Source organism: Trichosurus vulpecula, chromosome 9 (assembly GCF_011100635.1).
Source record: "Trichosurus vulpecula isolate mTriVul1 chromosome 9, mTriVul1.pri, whole genome shotgun sequence".
In the NCBI taxonomy this organism is placed as follows: domain Eukaryota; kingdom Metazoa; phylum Chordata; class Mammalia; order Diprotodontia; family Phalangeridae; genus Trichosurus; species Trichosurus vulpecula.
Genome location: NC_050581.1, coordinates 3029064 through 3044409, shown reverse-complemented (window position 1 = coordinate 3044409; position 15346 = coordinate 3029064). Strand labels below are relative to the sequence as shown.

Genomic DNA, 15346 nt, shown 5'->3' with positions numbered 1-15346 from the left:
CCCCATCTTGCCCAGACTGAAGATGTAGAGGCCATCTATAAGCCCAGTCCCAATACTGTTTGGCACAGAAGCTCTAACCTGCTCTATTTCCTATTTGATCTCCTTCTTAGGCAGTCTGGTGGAAACCCACTCCCATGGACTCACCATATTGTTGCCAGACTTAATGTGGACACCTAATCAGATTAGCCCATTGTAGCTCAGAATCCTTAAATTCAAATAATTCGCCAGCCTCAGTCTTCCCAGTAGCAAGGATTATAGATAAAGCATTCACCATGACACTTGGTTTAGCATTTACTTGTAAATTTATCTGCTCTGGAGATTATTTTCTTTGGGTGTTCATTTGTGGCTTCTTCAAAACAACTCTAAAAATTCAAAAAATGACAAAAAATGGAAATAGAACCAAGACAATTTCATTAACGTACTGTGAACTGTGAATTGGAACTGTGAATTGGTCCAACCATTCTGGAAAATAATTTGGAAATTATGATAAAAAGTTGTTAAAATGTCCATACTCTTTGGCCCAGAGATCCTATTGTAAGGAATATATCAAGAATCAAAGATAGAAAGTTACTATACATCATATGCACCAAAATGTTCATAGAATAATTTTTTTGTGGTTACAAAGAACTGAAAACAAAATAGATAACCATTAATTAGAGAATAGATAAACTGTGTGGTACATGAATGTAATGAAATGTTACTTTGCCATGGGAAATGACAAATGTGAAGAATTCAGAGAAGTATGGAAAGACTTATGTGAACTAAAGCAGGGTAAAATGAGCAGAACAAGGAAAATAGATGCAATGACAGTATAAACAGAAAAAAACAATATTATGTTACTTCTTTTCTTTCTTAACTTACTTTTAAATAATGCCATATAATGCCTTTTACCAACTACAAAGTTCTTATGCCCACAGTTTAAAGCGAAATTTTAAAGAACTTATTTTAAAATACCCTTTAAGACTAAATGGAATTGTTTTTTTCTTTGAAAATTCCTATCTGTGATTTAGCTTATTATCTTTTATCCTTCTACTTTCTAGCAGCTTCATAATAACTTAGATTATTAATCTGTTAAGCAGTAATAGGGGTCTAGTTCTGTCTGCCACTAATTAACTATATGATCATAGACAAGTCACTTACTCCTATAGAACTTAGATTCTTCACATGTAAAATCAAGGGGTTGAACTAAATACTTATGAGGTATCTTCTAATTCTTACAGTCTGTGATTGTGTCTCATGTAAATTTCCATTAGAACTTGCCCAAATTTTCGAGGGCATGTGGCCCAGAAAGTTTGAATACACACACATACACATATGTATATACATGTGTATATCTATATATGCGTATACATATGCAAATATATAGTGTACTATAGCATTGTTGAAAAGGAGATATTCAAAAATCAATTATTGAATATCATTCCTACATTAGGTAAGTCACAATTGAAATTTTGTGTATAGATTATAGTAATGTTTAGCAATATTGTTTAGTGATATTTCAAGTTATATGAATTATCCTAATTTGTAATAAGGAATTATGATATTCTATATCTCACTAATGTTTTATCTACTTTTTCTTTCATATGTAAATATCTAAATAGTTTTATCACTATTTTGTAACTATTTTCCAGAAATTCTGTTACAACTGATACTTGACACTGATAAATTATTTTACAGTTTCCAAAATATTTTCACATTCACATGTCATTTGGTACCTCACAATAAGGTAGAGGCAGCAAAACATAATAGAAAGATGGCCCTGGAGTCAGGAATACTTGGGTTCCTGTCCTGCCTCTGACACATACTGATTTTGTAAATATAGGCAAATCACTTATCTTCTGAGTGCCCCAAGCAATTCCCTATTTTTTTGCCAGTGTTCAGCTTTGGAGGAAATTTCCATACTTGGAGTACCAACAGATGAAATCACAGGTTTGGAACAAAGAAAACCCCAGAAGGTAGTTGGGGCAAGTATTGGTGAAGGTTCTATGTAAATTTCCTAAAGGAGTGGTCCACTGCTCTGGGAGACTAATTGTACTAGGACGACTCTGGGAACTTGAAGGATTTTGTATTCATTCGGGCTGTGACAGCACTATCTCTTCATTTTGTCCACTGTAAAATACTGGCACCACCACCCAAGACAAACTGGAAGGACTGCTGAACCAAAGGTCATAAAACCCAGGAGATCTGTATTATCCCAGTGGAGCAGAACAAGTTCGCCCACCACTACCACCCAGAGCCAAGCTGCCTGGAAAGTCCTGAGCTACACCCTTAAAAGACACTTGGCAGCAACCCCCCCATTGGCACAATGAGCCCCTCATAGAGCATCCCAGCTGTTGTCTCTGACCTCATCCCAGCTGCTGACTCATCTGGCCCTTTCTGATTTCTTAGTCCTGAGACACATCCCTTTCTTCCCCTCCCTATACACATGCCAGTCCAACTAGCCATGTTGACGCAGTTCCCTCTCTTTGAATTTTTCCCTGACCTGCTTATTCCCAGAAGGCATTGCTACCCATATCCTAGAGCCTGCCTCTCTTATTTTGTCTCATTCATCCAAGTATTCTGATTATTTAGTTTTCACACCCACTCCTCTGAACACATTCCAGCCAAGTCTTTAATTTCTCAATATTCAAGTTTCTGGTGCACCTGCCTAATTTAAGAAGGATCCAGTTCTGTGGACTCAAAGCTTCTCTTAACTCTGACCTATTCCTTCACCAAAGCCCCACAGCCACCTCCAGTTTCCCCTCTGGGCCTCAGTTCCATTTTAGGCCACATCTCTGGCCTTAGTCTGTCTGTCTGCAGCCCAGGCTGTCTTATATCCATTTTACATATAAGGAAAATGAAGCTCAAAGACATTGTGTTACTTTCCTAAGGTCATTCGGCCACTAAGTGGCAGAGCAGGAACTAGAGTGAAAGTTTTTGACTCTTAATCCAGTCGCCTATGTATCACACCATGGAAGATTTCTAAAAACCCAACCAGTAGCATATTTATTTGAAATAATATACAAACAAAATTCCAGAATTACCCCTTTCTCCTATTATTAGTTTTCGCTTGAAATTGAGTTCATGTTAGCATTATACTATGAGCTTAAATATCCTACAGTGAAATTTAGTTAAATCACAATTTAATGGGGATTTTCATTTTATACCCTATGGAGGTATTCTTCAAGGGGAAAACAGAGTCAATTATATAACTAAATGTGAATAAAATTGTTTTTCAGCATAAATATTACATTAAAATCACATTTACATTATTTTATTCATTCGTCTGAAAATGTGGAAGTAGAATAGTAGAAAGTATAACCTATTGAAAATCTATGATTAAAAAAAAGACATGTGAAAGGAATTCCACAGAGCAATATCCTAGTTATGGGGTCCTGTACAATAACATTCGAGGAGATAGTCATTCCAGAGTAGTTATCTTTGGGTTGGAGGGGCAGCCATAGCAAAAGATAAGGATAGAATTCAAGATAGAGACATTCTTTGTGTCTAATGTTGAAGGAGCTGGGTCAATGTTTTAGAATGCACCTTATCTCATGAATTAAATTGACAGGTGCAGGATGGTCAACTGCCTTTTTGAGAAGTATTTTTATAGCCTGGAGCCCTCTCTGTATAAGAACCACTTTCTCCAATTGAGCTTGAATAAATAATTTACATAAATAGATAGAGTAAATAAAAGCATTTTAACTTGCATAATGTTCACATTTTATCCCTATATTCCCTTCCCCATTAAAGTGCCTTTTAGATGTTAGGATCTTAATAACAGTTTGTAGAAATAAAATGAATTATAATAATTCAACTGAGTTTTGACAAAGAGCAAACCAACCAACCTAAATAAGAAACAAAATTCTTTTTAACGATCTACCTACTCTCCTGTTGATTATTATTATATCTTATTTTTTGTGTTACTAAGCAGTGAGCTCACTTTCATTCTTCCCTCAGTGATATGAGCCTGGAGACCTGGTGTGTTGGTAAGCAAAATGGGCTCTTAGCACTTAGTTGGCCTTTGTTTCCTTTGAGTAATTCCATGTATTTCATTGAGCCTGACTAGGTACTAAGCCCCAGGCCCAAACCCCTATTAGGTGTGGAACCTATGTGGGTGTGATTGGTGACTGGGTGGGGCCCAAGGTGGGCTGGCTAAGGAAGGTGCTAACTCCAGAGCACCATGCCTGTCTTGAGTCTTACTAAGTGCTAAGCCCCAGGCTCTAAACCCTATTAGGTGTTAACCTAACCTATGTGGATGTGAACCTCCCAGGGTCCTAAGGGGGGGCGTGGCTAATTCAAGAGCCAATCATAGCAGCTTAAGTTTCTGGTCGTTCAGATGACGTCGATGATGTCTGAAACCCTATAGAAGAGAAGATGAGCCATTTGCACAGGGCTCTCACTCTTGGTGGCATTTGGAGACTCCTGGGCAGCTATAGCTAAGAAGCCCTCGTAACAACTTTTTATCATAATTTCCAAATTATTTTCCAGAGTGGTTGGACCAATTCACAGTTCCACCAACAGTATATTAATGAAATTGTCTTGGTTCTATTTCCATCTTTTGTCATTTCTTGAAACCTTAGAGTTGTTGTTGATTTACATTTCTCTTATTATTAGTGATTTGGAATAATTGTTAATACTACTGTTAATAGCTTTCAATTATTTTGAGAATTGTTTGTTTTGTTGGTTTTATATAGCCTGGACTACTGCAATAGCTTACTGATTGCTCTCTTGGCCTCCAGTCTTCTTCCCCTCCTCCTCCTCCTCCTCTTCCTCCTCCTCCAATACACCTCCTCCCACAGTTGGCCAAGTTTATATTCCTCGTAAACCCAGATGCTGAGACTTTGTTAAACTCTGGTAACTATGTATTGGGATTTGAATCAGACAAGGTCTGTCTGTTGATGTTTGTACTTTTGTTTGTATTTTTGCTCTGAAGTTCAAGGTGCTTCTTTTTCCCCTGAACTAAGTGAATGATATTGTATGCTGAATTAAAAGTAAGCTTGTCAACCCTTCATGTAGCTTTCCTTAGTTAAGCAGATCAAAAAACCTGTGCTTTTGCAGCATGCTGGTAGCATTCTTGTTGTTGGGGTTGTATTGGTCTTACACCCCCAACAGTTGCTAGCCGGATTGTTGAAACACCTGGTAAAGTCATATGTCAAGAAATCACAAAGCCAAGAAACTGCATCATTTGAGCTGATTAGAAGGATTTTTTAAAAATCACATTTTAATGTCCTTCAGATACCATTGCAGCAGATAGCCAATGAACGTCCATCAATGAAGTACTAGACCTTTTTAAGTATCTGTTGCCCTGTATCTCTAACAACAGAATACCTCAGCCATGAGATACCCTGGGCTGCTCATGGAATCTTGGGATTTATGGAGTGGTCTCATTTGTGTTTAGGCCAGTCTCTGGAGGTTCAGGGAATTCCAAGATGGTATTTTAGTTCCAGGAGTCTTGAGCCCAGAAAATTCACATAACTTCACTATTTTAATATGTGTATTTAAAAGATGTATCTTTGTGTATATAGTTGTGCATATATGCATATAACACAGCTGTGTGTGTGTATATGTATGTATATATGGGCATGTGTATACATACATACATACATGATATATTATATATGTATATATTATATATATATAAATTAATAGGATGAAAATCAATGTGATACAGTAGAAACAGCACTAGATTTGTAAACAAAAAACTTAGGTTCAAATTCTGACTGCCCTCTTACTTTAACTTCAGACAAGTCATTAAATGTCTCTGCTTGCCAAAATGGTGCTCACCCAAAGAGAAACCCGTTAAAACTTTATTTTCTCTTAGTTCATTTTTTAGTTCTTGTAGAATCTTATGAGTGCTAGCAGTTATCCTGTGCTCCCTAAAGTGTATATGTTATAGTGTGAATGATACTTCAGTCATTGTGGATTCAACTTGCACAAATCCAAACCTGTGAATTGAAATCAGTAACACATTGTACATTTTTGTGTAATCTTTAAATGTAGCTGTCTTCAAATACAGATTATTAACTTGTGTTTTCATTTAAGGAGATGGTACATTTTAGGAAAAAAGAGCACAATACTAGGAATTAGGAGACATGGAGTCTGGTCTGAGTCTTGCTGTGACTCTGAGCTTCATTTACCAGCTCTATAAAATAAAGATTGGACTGTCTGGTCTACAAAGTCTCTCCTAGCTCTAGTGATCAGTGTTCTATTTGTGAAAATGTGTTGATCATAAAAGCTGATATTTTATTTAAATGAACAAACAGGTAATATGTAATATAATCATATAATGTACCATACTGGTCTAAATATAGATTGCAGTTTTTCCCACAAATCTGCTTTTCAAAAAAACTGGGCATAAATAAAAATCAATATGATTTTTCAACACGTATTTTTTGTTTTTGCCTCCAAAGAGATCTCATTTTGGGTGTGGCTCTACTATTGGCAGCATATTCTTCTAACGGTGCTTAGAGCTGGTCTCTCTTTACATTCTCTCCTTGGTAACCACATCAGCTTCCGCAGGTTTAATAAGCTTTTTTATGCATGCGATTCCCAAATGTGTGTATACACACACACACACACACACACACACACACACACACACACACACGCCTTATTCTCCTAAACTCTAGTCACATACCAACAATTTCCTGTTAGACAGTTCTACCTGCATGTTCCATAAGCATCTCAAATTCAGCATGTCTAAAACTAAACTACTCACTATCTTCTCCCCAAAACCTACTCTCTTCCTAACTTCCTGTTTGATATGTAGGCTACCACCATCCTCCCAACAGCCTGTGTTCTGCTAGTTGAAGCCTCATGGTTATCCTTGACTCTTTGTTCTCCTTCACTCCCCCCCCCACCACAGCCAGTTATTTGCCAAGTCTTGTTGTTTGTCATCGGCCAGCCCCCTAGCCTAGTTCAAGCCCTCCTAACCTCTGACCTGTGCTATTTGTTTCCTGCCTGATCTCTTCACCTCTAGTCTCTGCTCTTTCCAGTCATCCTCTGTACTGCTGCCATATTAATCTTCCTAAAGCATGGGTCTTAATCGTGTTGTCCAGTCCTTATTACCTATAGGATAAAAACAAACCTTTCAGCGTGGCATTTAAAGCCTGTCACAGTCTAACTCCAACTTAGCTTTCTAGACTGATTTCATATTACTTCCCACCATTCATTTCAGCCTAACTGACCTACTTGCTGTTTCCCAAACTTGGTATTTTACTTCCTGGTCCCTGCCTCTGCATAAACTATCCCCTATTCTTGGAATTTTCTGCTTTCTCACCTTTGTCTTCTGACTCTCTAGCTCCTGTAAGGCCAGCATAAGTACTGCCCCCTACACAAGGCCTTTTCTGATCCATCTCTAGCTAATACCCCATGCCCCTCCAAATTACTTTGTATTTACTATGTATATATTTTGTATTTCTTTATCTGTATGTTGTTGTGTTTCTCCAGTAGAATGGAAGCATCTAAGCATAAGGACCATTTCATTTTGGGGGGTATAGAAGGTACTTAATAAGTGCTTGTTGAATTGAAATGAATGGGAATGTAAGAGCTATTCATGCTTTTCCTTTTTCTTTCCCATATTCAAAACAGGTTATAAAAAATTCTCCTGTGAAGACATTTGCCAGTGCTACCTTCAGTTCCCTCCTGGATGTGTTTTTGTCAACAACAGTTTTCCTCATTCTGTCCATCACCTGCTTCCTAAAACATGGGATGGCTTCTGCCCCTCCCCCGCCAGCTGCAGTTGTGATTTTCATCATCGCTGTTCTGTTGGAAGTGTTCTCCCTCATCGTTTCTATTAGGTAAAGAATGGGAACCTTGGCATGATAAATCTCGGTTGGGATTACATGGTACTATCTTTGAGTTTTCCTGTAGGGGATGGATTCTCTAGCCACACTTTGTCTAGGGAAAAGGGACCCTCAATGGCCCTAGCCTTTCCTGGATCAAGAGGGCATGCTCCTCTGGAAAGGCATGTGCCCATCTGGATCAGAGGAAAGGAGGCTCCCCACTCCTAGCAGATGGGGAATATCTCAGTTGGGAAAAGATACTTGAAGATTTATGTTAGCAATTTGTTTAAAGAGGAGAAAGACCCGGGAGGGTTTTCTTTAGTCAGTGTAATTGATCGGGGAGAGTGCTCCTTGAAAAGGTTCAGAGGTCTTTGGCCAGTCTTTTGAAGGGTCATCCTTTCTGTCTGCAACAGGACAGGACTTCTGCTGTGAAGGTGATGCTTCACTCAGAGAGTATGAGCTAGGAAACTGTACAAAGGATCTCTGTCCCTGGAGGAAACTGCAGCGTGAATTGGGGAGCTTGATCAGGGTGTCCAAACAGCATGATTACAAGAGGACGAAACCTGAAAGTTAGCTGAGAGGTCAAACATAGAATGGTCTCTGGGAGTTGCTCACAGTGGACCAGTTAGAACATAAATTATTCTATCTGATATGGCTAATTTGCACACTCAGTACGTACTTAAGCAATACTTCACTCCGAGAGAGAACAGTGGAGCTTGGACATTAATAGTAGCTGAGAATCCTGTTCTTCTCATCCAAGAAATGGCTGTTTCCTCCTTGTAGGGGTAGTCTTCTTAACCAGCTGTGGTAACCACAGCTCGTGTTTAACAGTGCTATCTATTGCCCAGGATGTCACCTCTAGAAGCATCTTCCTTCCAATAAACTGAAAACAAGTCCCATGAGTATTTACCAGTGTGTTATGTTCATTTCATTGTTTATTTAAAGGATAACTATGTTATTAAATGTGGAAATAATGTCTCCAATAAAAATTTGAATCGGTGGCGTAGTCTCTTTACGCCGTTTCTCCTATGCCATCAGCAGGATTGTTCTGAGGAAATATGCTGAGACATTATTATCATTTGGATTATTTTTTAAAAAGTTAACTATGACAGTGTCATCAGTTTTGATGATATTGTCGATATTTTAAGTGGCTAGAGATATGAAATTCATTGATATTTGAAATTCACAAAATCCTAAGGTACTTTTACAGATCATCTAATCAGCCCCTTTACTTGAAAGTACTTAATCTTTTATGAAAAAATATTAGAATCACAGGGCCATAGATTCGGACATTTGTTGTTCAGTCATATCCAACCCTCTGTGGCAAAGTTACTGGAGTGGTTTGTCATTTTCTTCTCCAGCTCATTTTACAGATGAGGAACTGAGGCAAACAGGGTGAATTGTCTTACCTAAGGTCACATGGCTAGTAACCGTCTGAAGCCAGTTTTGAATTCATGAAGATACGTTTTCCTAATTCCAAACTCAGTGCTATATTCATTGCACTGCCTAGCTGCCCAGATTTGGAGATGAAAGGGACCTTTTAGGTCATCTAGTCCAATCCCTTCATTTTATAGGTCGCTCAGGTAAGAGTATTTGGAGTTACCAAAGATAGGATTTGAATTTATATTTTATCCTGGAGGAAACAGGGAGCCCCTGGAGTTTATGTAGTAAGGGAGAATATGGTCAGATTTGCTTATCAGGGACATCAACATGGCAAGACTGAAAGAAGGTTTAGAGAGGGGATAGTCTTGAGGGAGGGTGGCCAAATATGGTTTGAAATATGCTTTCCTAGATCAGTAATAAAAATTTCAGGTGAAGTAAGGAAGGCTTTCTGAATTCCTGATTGGGATTTCGTAAATAAAGGGAAGGGAAGGCATGGAATCTGCTTTTCCCTCCTTCATCTAGATGCAAAGTGGAGGGAGGTGGGGTGGGAAGGGGATAGTTTAGCTTTCCTGTTGGAAGTATACTCTGCATGTATAATGCCCACTAGATGGCCCTTATCCTTTATGAAAATTACCAGAGTTGTGTTCTGACTGGCTTTACTTTACACTTTTGTGCTCGCCCCTTTTCCTATACATTAGAGCAAAACAGGGCAAATACTTAACAGCTAAGAAGGAAGGAAGGAAGAAAGGAAGCAAGAACTTTTTTATAAAAAAAAAGTTATTTATTCCATTAAATATTTCTTGATTACATTTTAAAATTTTTAACATTTTTAAAATTTTTAGTTCTAAATTCTCTCCCTCTCTTTCTCCCCTCCCCTACCTCTTGAGAAGGCAAACAGTCTATCAATTATACATGTGAAGTTATGCAAAACACATTTCCATATTAGCCATGTTGCAAAAGAAAACACCCACACATACACACACACAAGTATGCTTTAATCTGCACTCAGAGTTCATCAGTTCTCTCTCTGGAAATAGATAGCATTTTTCATCATGGGTCCTTTGGAATTGTCTTGGATCACTATATTGATCAGGGTAGATAAGTGTTTCACAGTTGATCATTGTTACAATGTTCTGTTACTGTGTATAATGTTTTGGTTCTGCTCACTTCACTCTGCTTCAACTCATATAAGTCTTCCCAGGTTTGTTTGTTTTTTAAATCATCTTGCTTGTCATTTTTTATAGCACAAGAATATTCTATCACAATCATATTCTGTAACTTGTTCAGTTACTCCCCAATTGTTGGGCATCTCCTCAATTCCTGATTCTTTGCCACCACAAAAAGAGCTATCAATATTTTTGTACAAATAGATCTTTTTCCCTGCAGATACAATGTTATAAATATACTCACGTTTGTCTAGGAATAAACAAAACTCATTGGGAATCCAGGAAGGTTTTAATTATATTTTACTTTTATTCATTCAGAATAAATGGATACATCCCCTGAGGAGTACAAGGTAGCACAAGGACTCAGACAGGCGCCAGTTCTTTTATTGACTCCCAATTCGAATCTCCCGCCAGGCTCTTCATTGGCCAGATGTAACCCCTGACTGCCTATGTCATGCCCTCCTCAAATGGCTCATTAAGCATGCGTACAAATCTCTAACCTTTTACCTGGTCAGAAGCCTGGTCTCTGCTGGATCACAGCTCTGATTAGAACCAATCACCTGACTTACATTCTGCTAAAGCTGGAGGGTGGGGTGGGGGGTGGGGGGTGGAGGGCGGAGGTACTTTCAACTCCGTGGAAACAAAACTGCTTCCATTTCTCACATACAGGAATACAGACCTAGTAGTGGTATTGTTGGGTCAAAGAGTATACGCAGTTTTTATAGCCCTTTGGGCATACTTCCAAAATGTTCTCCAGAATGGTTGGACCAGTTCACAAATCCATTGACAGTGTATTAGTGTCCCAGTTTTCCCACATCCCCTCCAATATTTGTCATTTTCTTTTTCTATCATGTTAGCCCATTCCAGTGGGTGTGAGATAGTATCTCAGAAATGCTTTAATTGAAGCAAAGACTTCTTAAGCACCTACTATGTGACAGTCACTGTACCAAGTATCTCATTTGATCCTGTGAGGTAGATGCTATTATTATCCCCATCTTACATTTGAAGAAACCGAGAGTTGTCCAGAGCTGTTGAGAGGCTTACGCAGGGCCACAAAGGAATAAGTGTCGGAGGTCAGATTTTAACTCGGGTCTTCCTGACTCCAGCGCCGGCAGTCTGTTCCCTGTACTACCTTATTGCCTTTTACTAAAGCAAGGCCACGACGGGTTTTAAGGAAGGAAGTTAAGAGGGCACATATACCACCATCTGTCTGCTCTCCTGTCCTTATAACCCCAAGTAGTAGCTACAGCCTCCTCCGCTTTCAGCATTCTAGAAACTTTGAGGTGTCTTGGGCTGCACTTGCCTCCCTAAGCCATACCTTAAATAAGCCTCTGCGCTTTTCCTCCATCCTGGTTATTGTTTTGGACATAAAAATTGCTAGTTACTTGGGTGAGACTAATGGAGGTACAATTATTTACAAAAACCCATATTTAGTAGGCTTTACTAAGGGGTTTACAGGTTCAGGCAGTCTCTACTTTTCCCCCACAATGCATTTCTGGTAACTGCACCATAAAGTAGATCGTTGCCAATAGACTGAACTTTTCCATACAACGCACCTAGCCAAGGACTGAATAAATCATAACTTATTAAGAATATGTTATAAAAGCAAAGATTGTTTTTTGTTCAGAGCTGTGGCTTTATTAGCATATGGCTCTTCCTGTGTGGAAACTCCTTCTAGTGATGTAGCTCCATAAATTGCCTATAACTCATCAATTAATTAACAAGTATTTATTAAGGATCTGCCTTGTTCCAGGCACTGAGGTGGGCCATGGGGATACAAGCACAAAGAATGAAAGGATTGTTTCAGGCATTAAGAGGTCAGATGACTTGCCCAAGGTCATACAGCTAATGTGTGCCAGGGCCAGGGTTTGAACGGAGGGCTTCCTAACCTCAAGCCTGTTCCTCTTACCTTTATACCAAACTCTAGCTCCAAAAACATATATAATAAACTTCTAGAATCATTTAAATGCTTCAAATCCAGTAAGTTAGGTAGAAGTATACGTTGCACTAGGACCCCAAGCATGCTATAAAATACACATAGGGACTGAAACTGTGATTGCATCAAGAGAGTGGAACTCCTAAGTGACTTGCCCAGGAGGCTCAAAGGTGAAATTTGAACCCATGTCTTCCTGGTTCCCAGCCCTACTCTTATCTGCTCCCTCAAAATTATGGAGTGCATACTTGGAAAAAAAATACAGTGTTCTTTTATCAGACAGAGACTGTCTTATGAGAAAGTGAGTTTCTTCTCACTCTGGAAATGATCAGCCTAAGACTAGATGACTACCATGTGCATGGATATTATGGAGAGGATTCCTCTGTTGGCTGGAAGTTTGGACTAGAATTCTAAGTTCCCTTCCAATTCTGAGTCTATGAAATTTGATCTAAGCTAATTCAGTCCTTTTCAGTGTGTCCGACTCTTCATGACCCCAACTTGGGGTTTCTTGGCAAAGATACTGGAGTGGTTTCTCATTTCCTTCTCCAGCTCAGTTTACAGATGAGGAAACAGCAGAGTTAAGTGACTTGCCAGGGTCACACAGCTAATAAGTGTCTGAGGCCAGATTTGAAGTCAGGAAGATGAGTCTTCTGACTCTAGGCCCCATACTCTATTTCACTGTCCACGTAGCTGCCTGAGCTAATATATTAACTATAATAAATATTCAATTAATGATTAATTTTTTAAAGTACTATAAGTTTGGGAGTGCTGAGAATGGGGGGAGGGGGAGGAATGATTTGCATGACCCAAATACCTTTAAAAAAAGTGTGCTTTTTCCCTTGATATAGATTGCCCTCCAACAGCTAGGGTTGAGGTTTCAGAATAGGCACTGACCTCAGAGCTGTCCTTACCCAAGTTTTGTATTCAATCCAGAGGTACTTTGTTGTCTGGTAGCCTTGAAAACAATTCTAGGGTCATCAAAGCTACTACCTCCCCACTAAAAAAATGCTAAGACAACATAACCTCTCTAGACAGACTGATGTGTCATAGGACTTTGGCCAAAATGCTAACTACAGGAGCACTGCAGTGCAGATATTAATTAGTCAGATCCAGTGAGGGAAGCTAGTTGTATTGGAAGCAAGGAAAGGGGGGAACTACTTGTATCTATCATTGACACCTACCTGTTACTTACAGTTCCCTCTATTGTGAGGCAAGGACATTGTTGAGAATTTTGTGTCTGTTTCCATTAATTATGTCACCTATCAAATAAACTAATATGAAGCAGGATGGCTTTTATAGTTTTGTCAGAAGGCATATTTACACTGTGTGAAAATTATTGGTGTGAGAATGTTTTTGTCAGCTTAAAAGTAACAGACAAATACGTTACTTGATTCATACCTGGAATGATAGAATCATAGATGGGGGGGGCGGAGTTTAGAGGGCATCTATTCTAACCCTATAATTTACAAATGAGGAAACTGAGATGCAGGAAAGATTAAATTATCTGTCCGTCTGCACTCCTTATCAATGGCCTTGTTTCTGGTTTTGCCTAGTAGAGAATTAATACACAAATTTAATTTTTGTTCAAAATCCCAACATGACTCAATTTTCTAAAATTGGCCTTTAGCGCCATCTTCTGGCCCAATGATTATGTTACTCACCTAACTGCTAATAGAATGGTCAAAAGTATTAAAATAAGTACAACTTAGGTACTTCAATGTTTGGATCCCATACCATGACTTTCTGCCTCACCGAATCCATCTCACATGAGAGTCTATTGTTAGTAGTACTAGAGCTTGGGCTAAACTTAAAATACAAAATCTTCAGTCTGTCATTTAGACCTTCAGTGACATTACTATAACTTCCCTTTCCCAATTTATTCATATTACTCCCCAAACTGACTTGCTGGCAATTCCCTGAACTTGATTTTCCATATCCTGTCTCTGTGCCTTCTCATGGACTGTCCTTCATGCTGAGGATTTGTTTCCTATCCACTTCTACCTCTTAAAAGCCCTAGTTTCCCCCAAGGCTCAGTTCATAGATGCTATTTACTATGCAAAGCTTTCCTTCTCTCCTCAGTAGTTCGTTCTTGTTCCTTAAATTGCCTTGGATTTATCTGTGTATATGTTGTATCACTTCCCTCTCACTTCTCAAGCTCTTAGCTGTTTTCCCATCCTTATACTTGACTGAAGTTGCTCTTGCTAAGGTTGCCAAGGATCTCTTAACTGTGAATTCAGTGGCCTTTTCCTAATCTTCATCCAGCCTGACTCCTCCACAGCTTTTGATATTCAAAATCCTCCAAAATATTTTCTTTTGTCTTGGCCTTCTTAGTTTGAGGTCATTCCCCTACAATTATTCGAGATCATGGGTATTCTAAACAAACTAGAATGTAATCTATGGAATATTTAAGACCTTTTGAGAAGGAAATTTTACAACCTTCCTTAACTTTTTCCAATAGTCAATAAATCTTATGGAATTATTAGAAAGATTACAGAATCTCAGAGTTGGAAGATACCTCAGAAGCCAAATAATCCAATCTGTACTTGAAGGAAGTCCCTTTAAAACATTCATAACAAGAGGTCATCCGGCCTCTGTTTGGAGACTCTTAGTGAGGGGTAGCCCACTACTTCCCAAAGGTGTCCTATCATGTTTGTCCTTCATTCTGGAAAAGGACCAGGACATCAGGGAAATGATGACATGACCTGCAGTTGACTTTGACTTGAGTGAGGGGGTGCTGTGCAAGGTCACCAGCTTCACTTTCTCCTCCAGGGCCATCTGGGTCCAGTGAGCTGATATTCACCAGGACTACTGGAGAAGGCCCAGGATGCAGTGGGAGACCCTGGCCCTCTCAGGCTAAGGTCTTTTTAGGTTCTCGCTTTGAGGGAGGTAACACCCATTCAGTGACTAGGCCTCAGAAGTGAGTCAGAGAATGGCCCCTTTAATCAAAAACCTTTAGAGGCTCTGTTAGAGTAGATAAATGGAGTGCTGGATTTGGAGTCAGAGGCCCTGAATTCAAATTCTGCCTTTGCCACTTATTACTTTCGTGACCTTGAGCAAGTCAGGCTCTCTGGGTCTCAGATTCCTTATCTGTAAAAAAG

General features: G+C 39.1%; 1 protein-coding gene across 2 annotated transcripts in view; it reads left to right on the top strand.

The window, feature by feature from the left end:
* The window catches only part of ADCY9 (adenylate cyclase 9), a 183794-nt gene that overhangs the window by 140751 nt on the left and 27697 nt on the right, over positions 1 to 15346 (top strand). For both annotated transcript variants that reach the window (XM_036738071.1, XM_036738069.1), the window contains exon 6: positions 7573 to 7781. In XM_036738071.1, coding sequence (XP_036593966.1) covers positions 7573 to 7781 — 209 coding nt within the window. The remainder of the gene's footprint in view (positions 1 to 7572; positions 7782 to 15346) is intronic.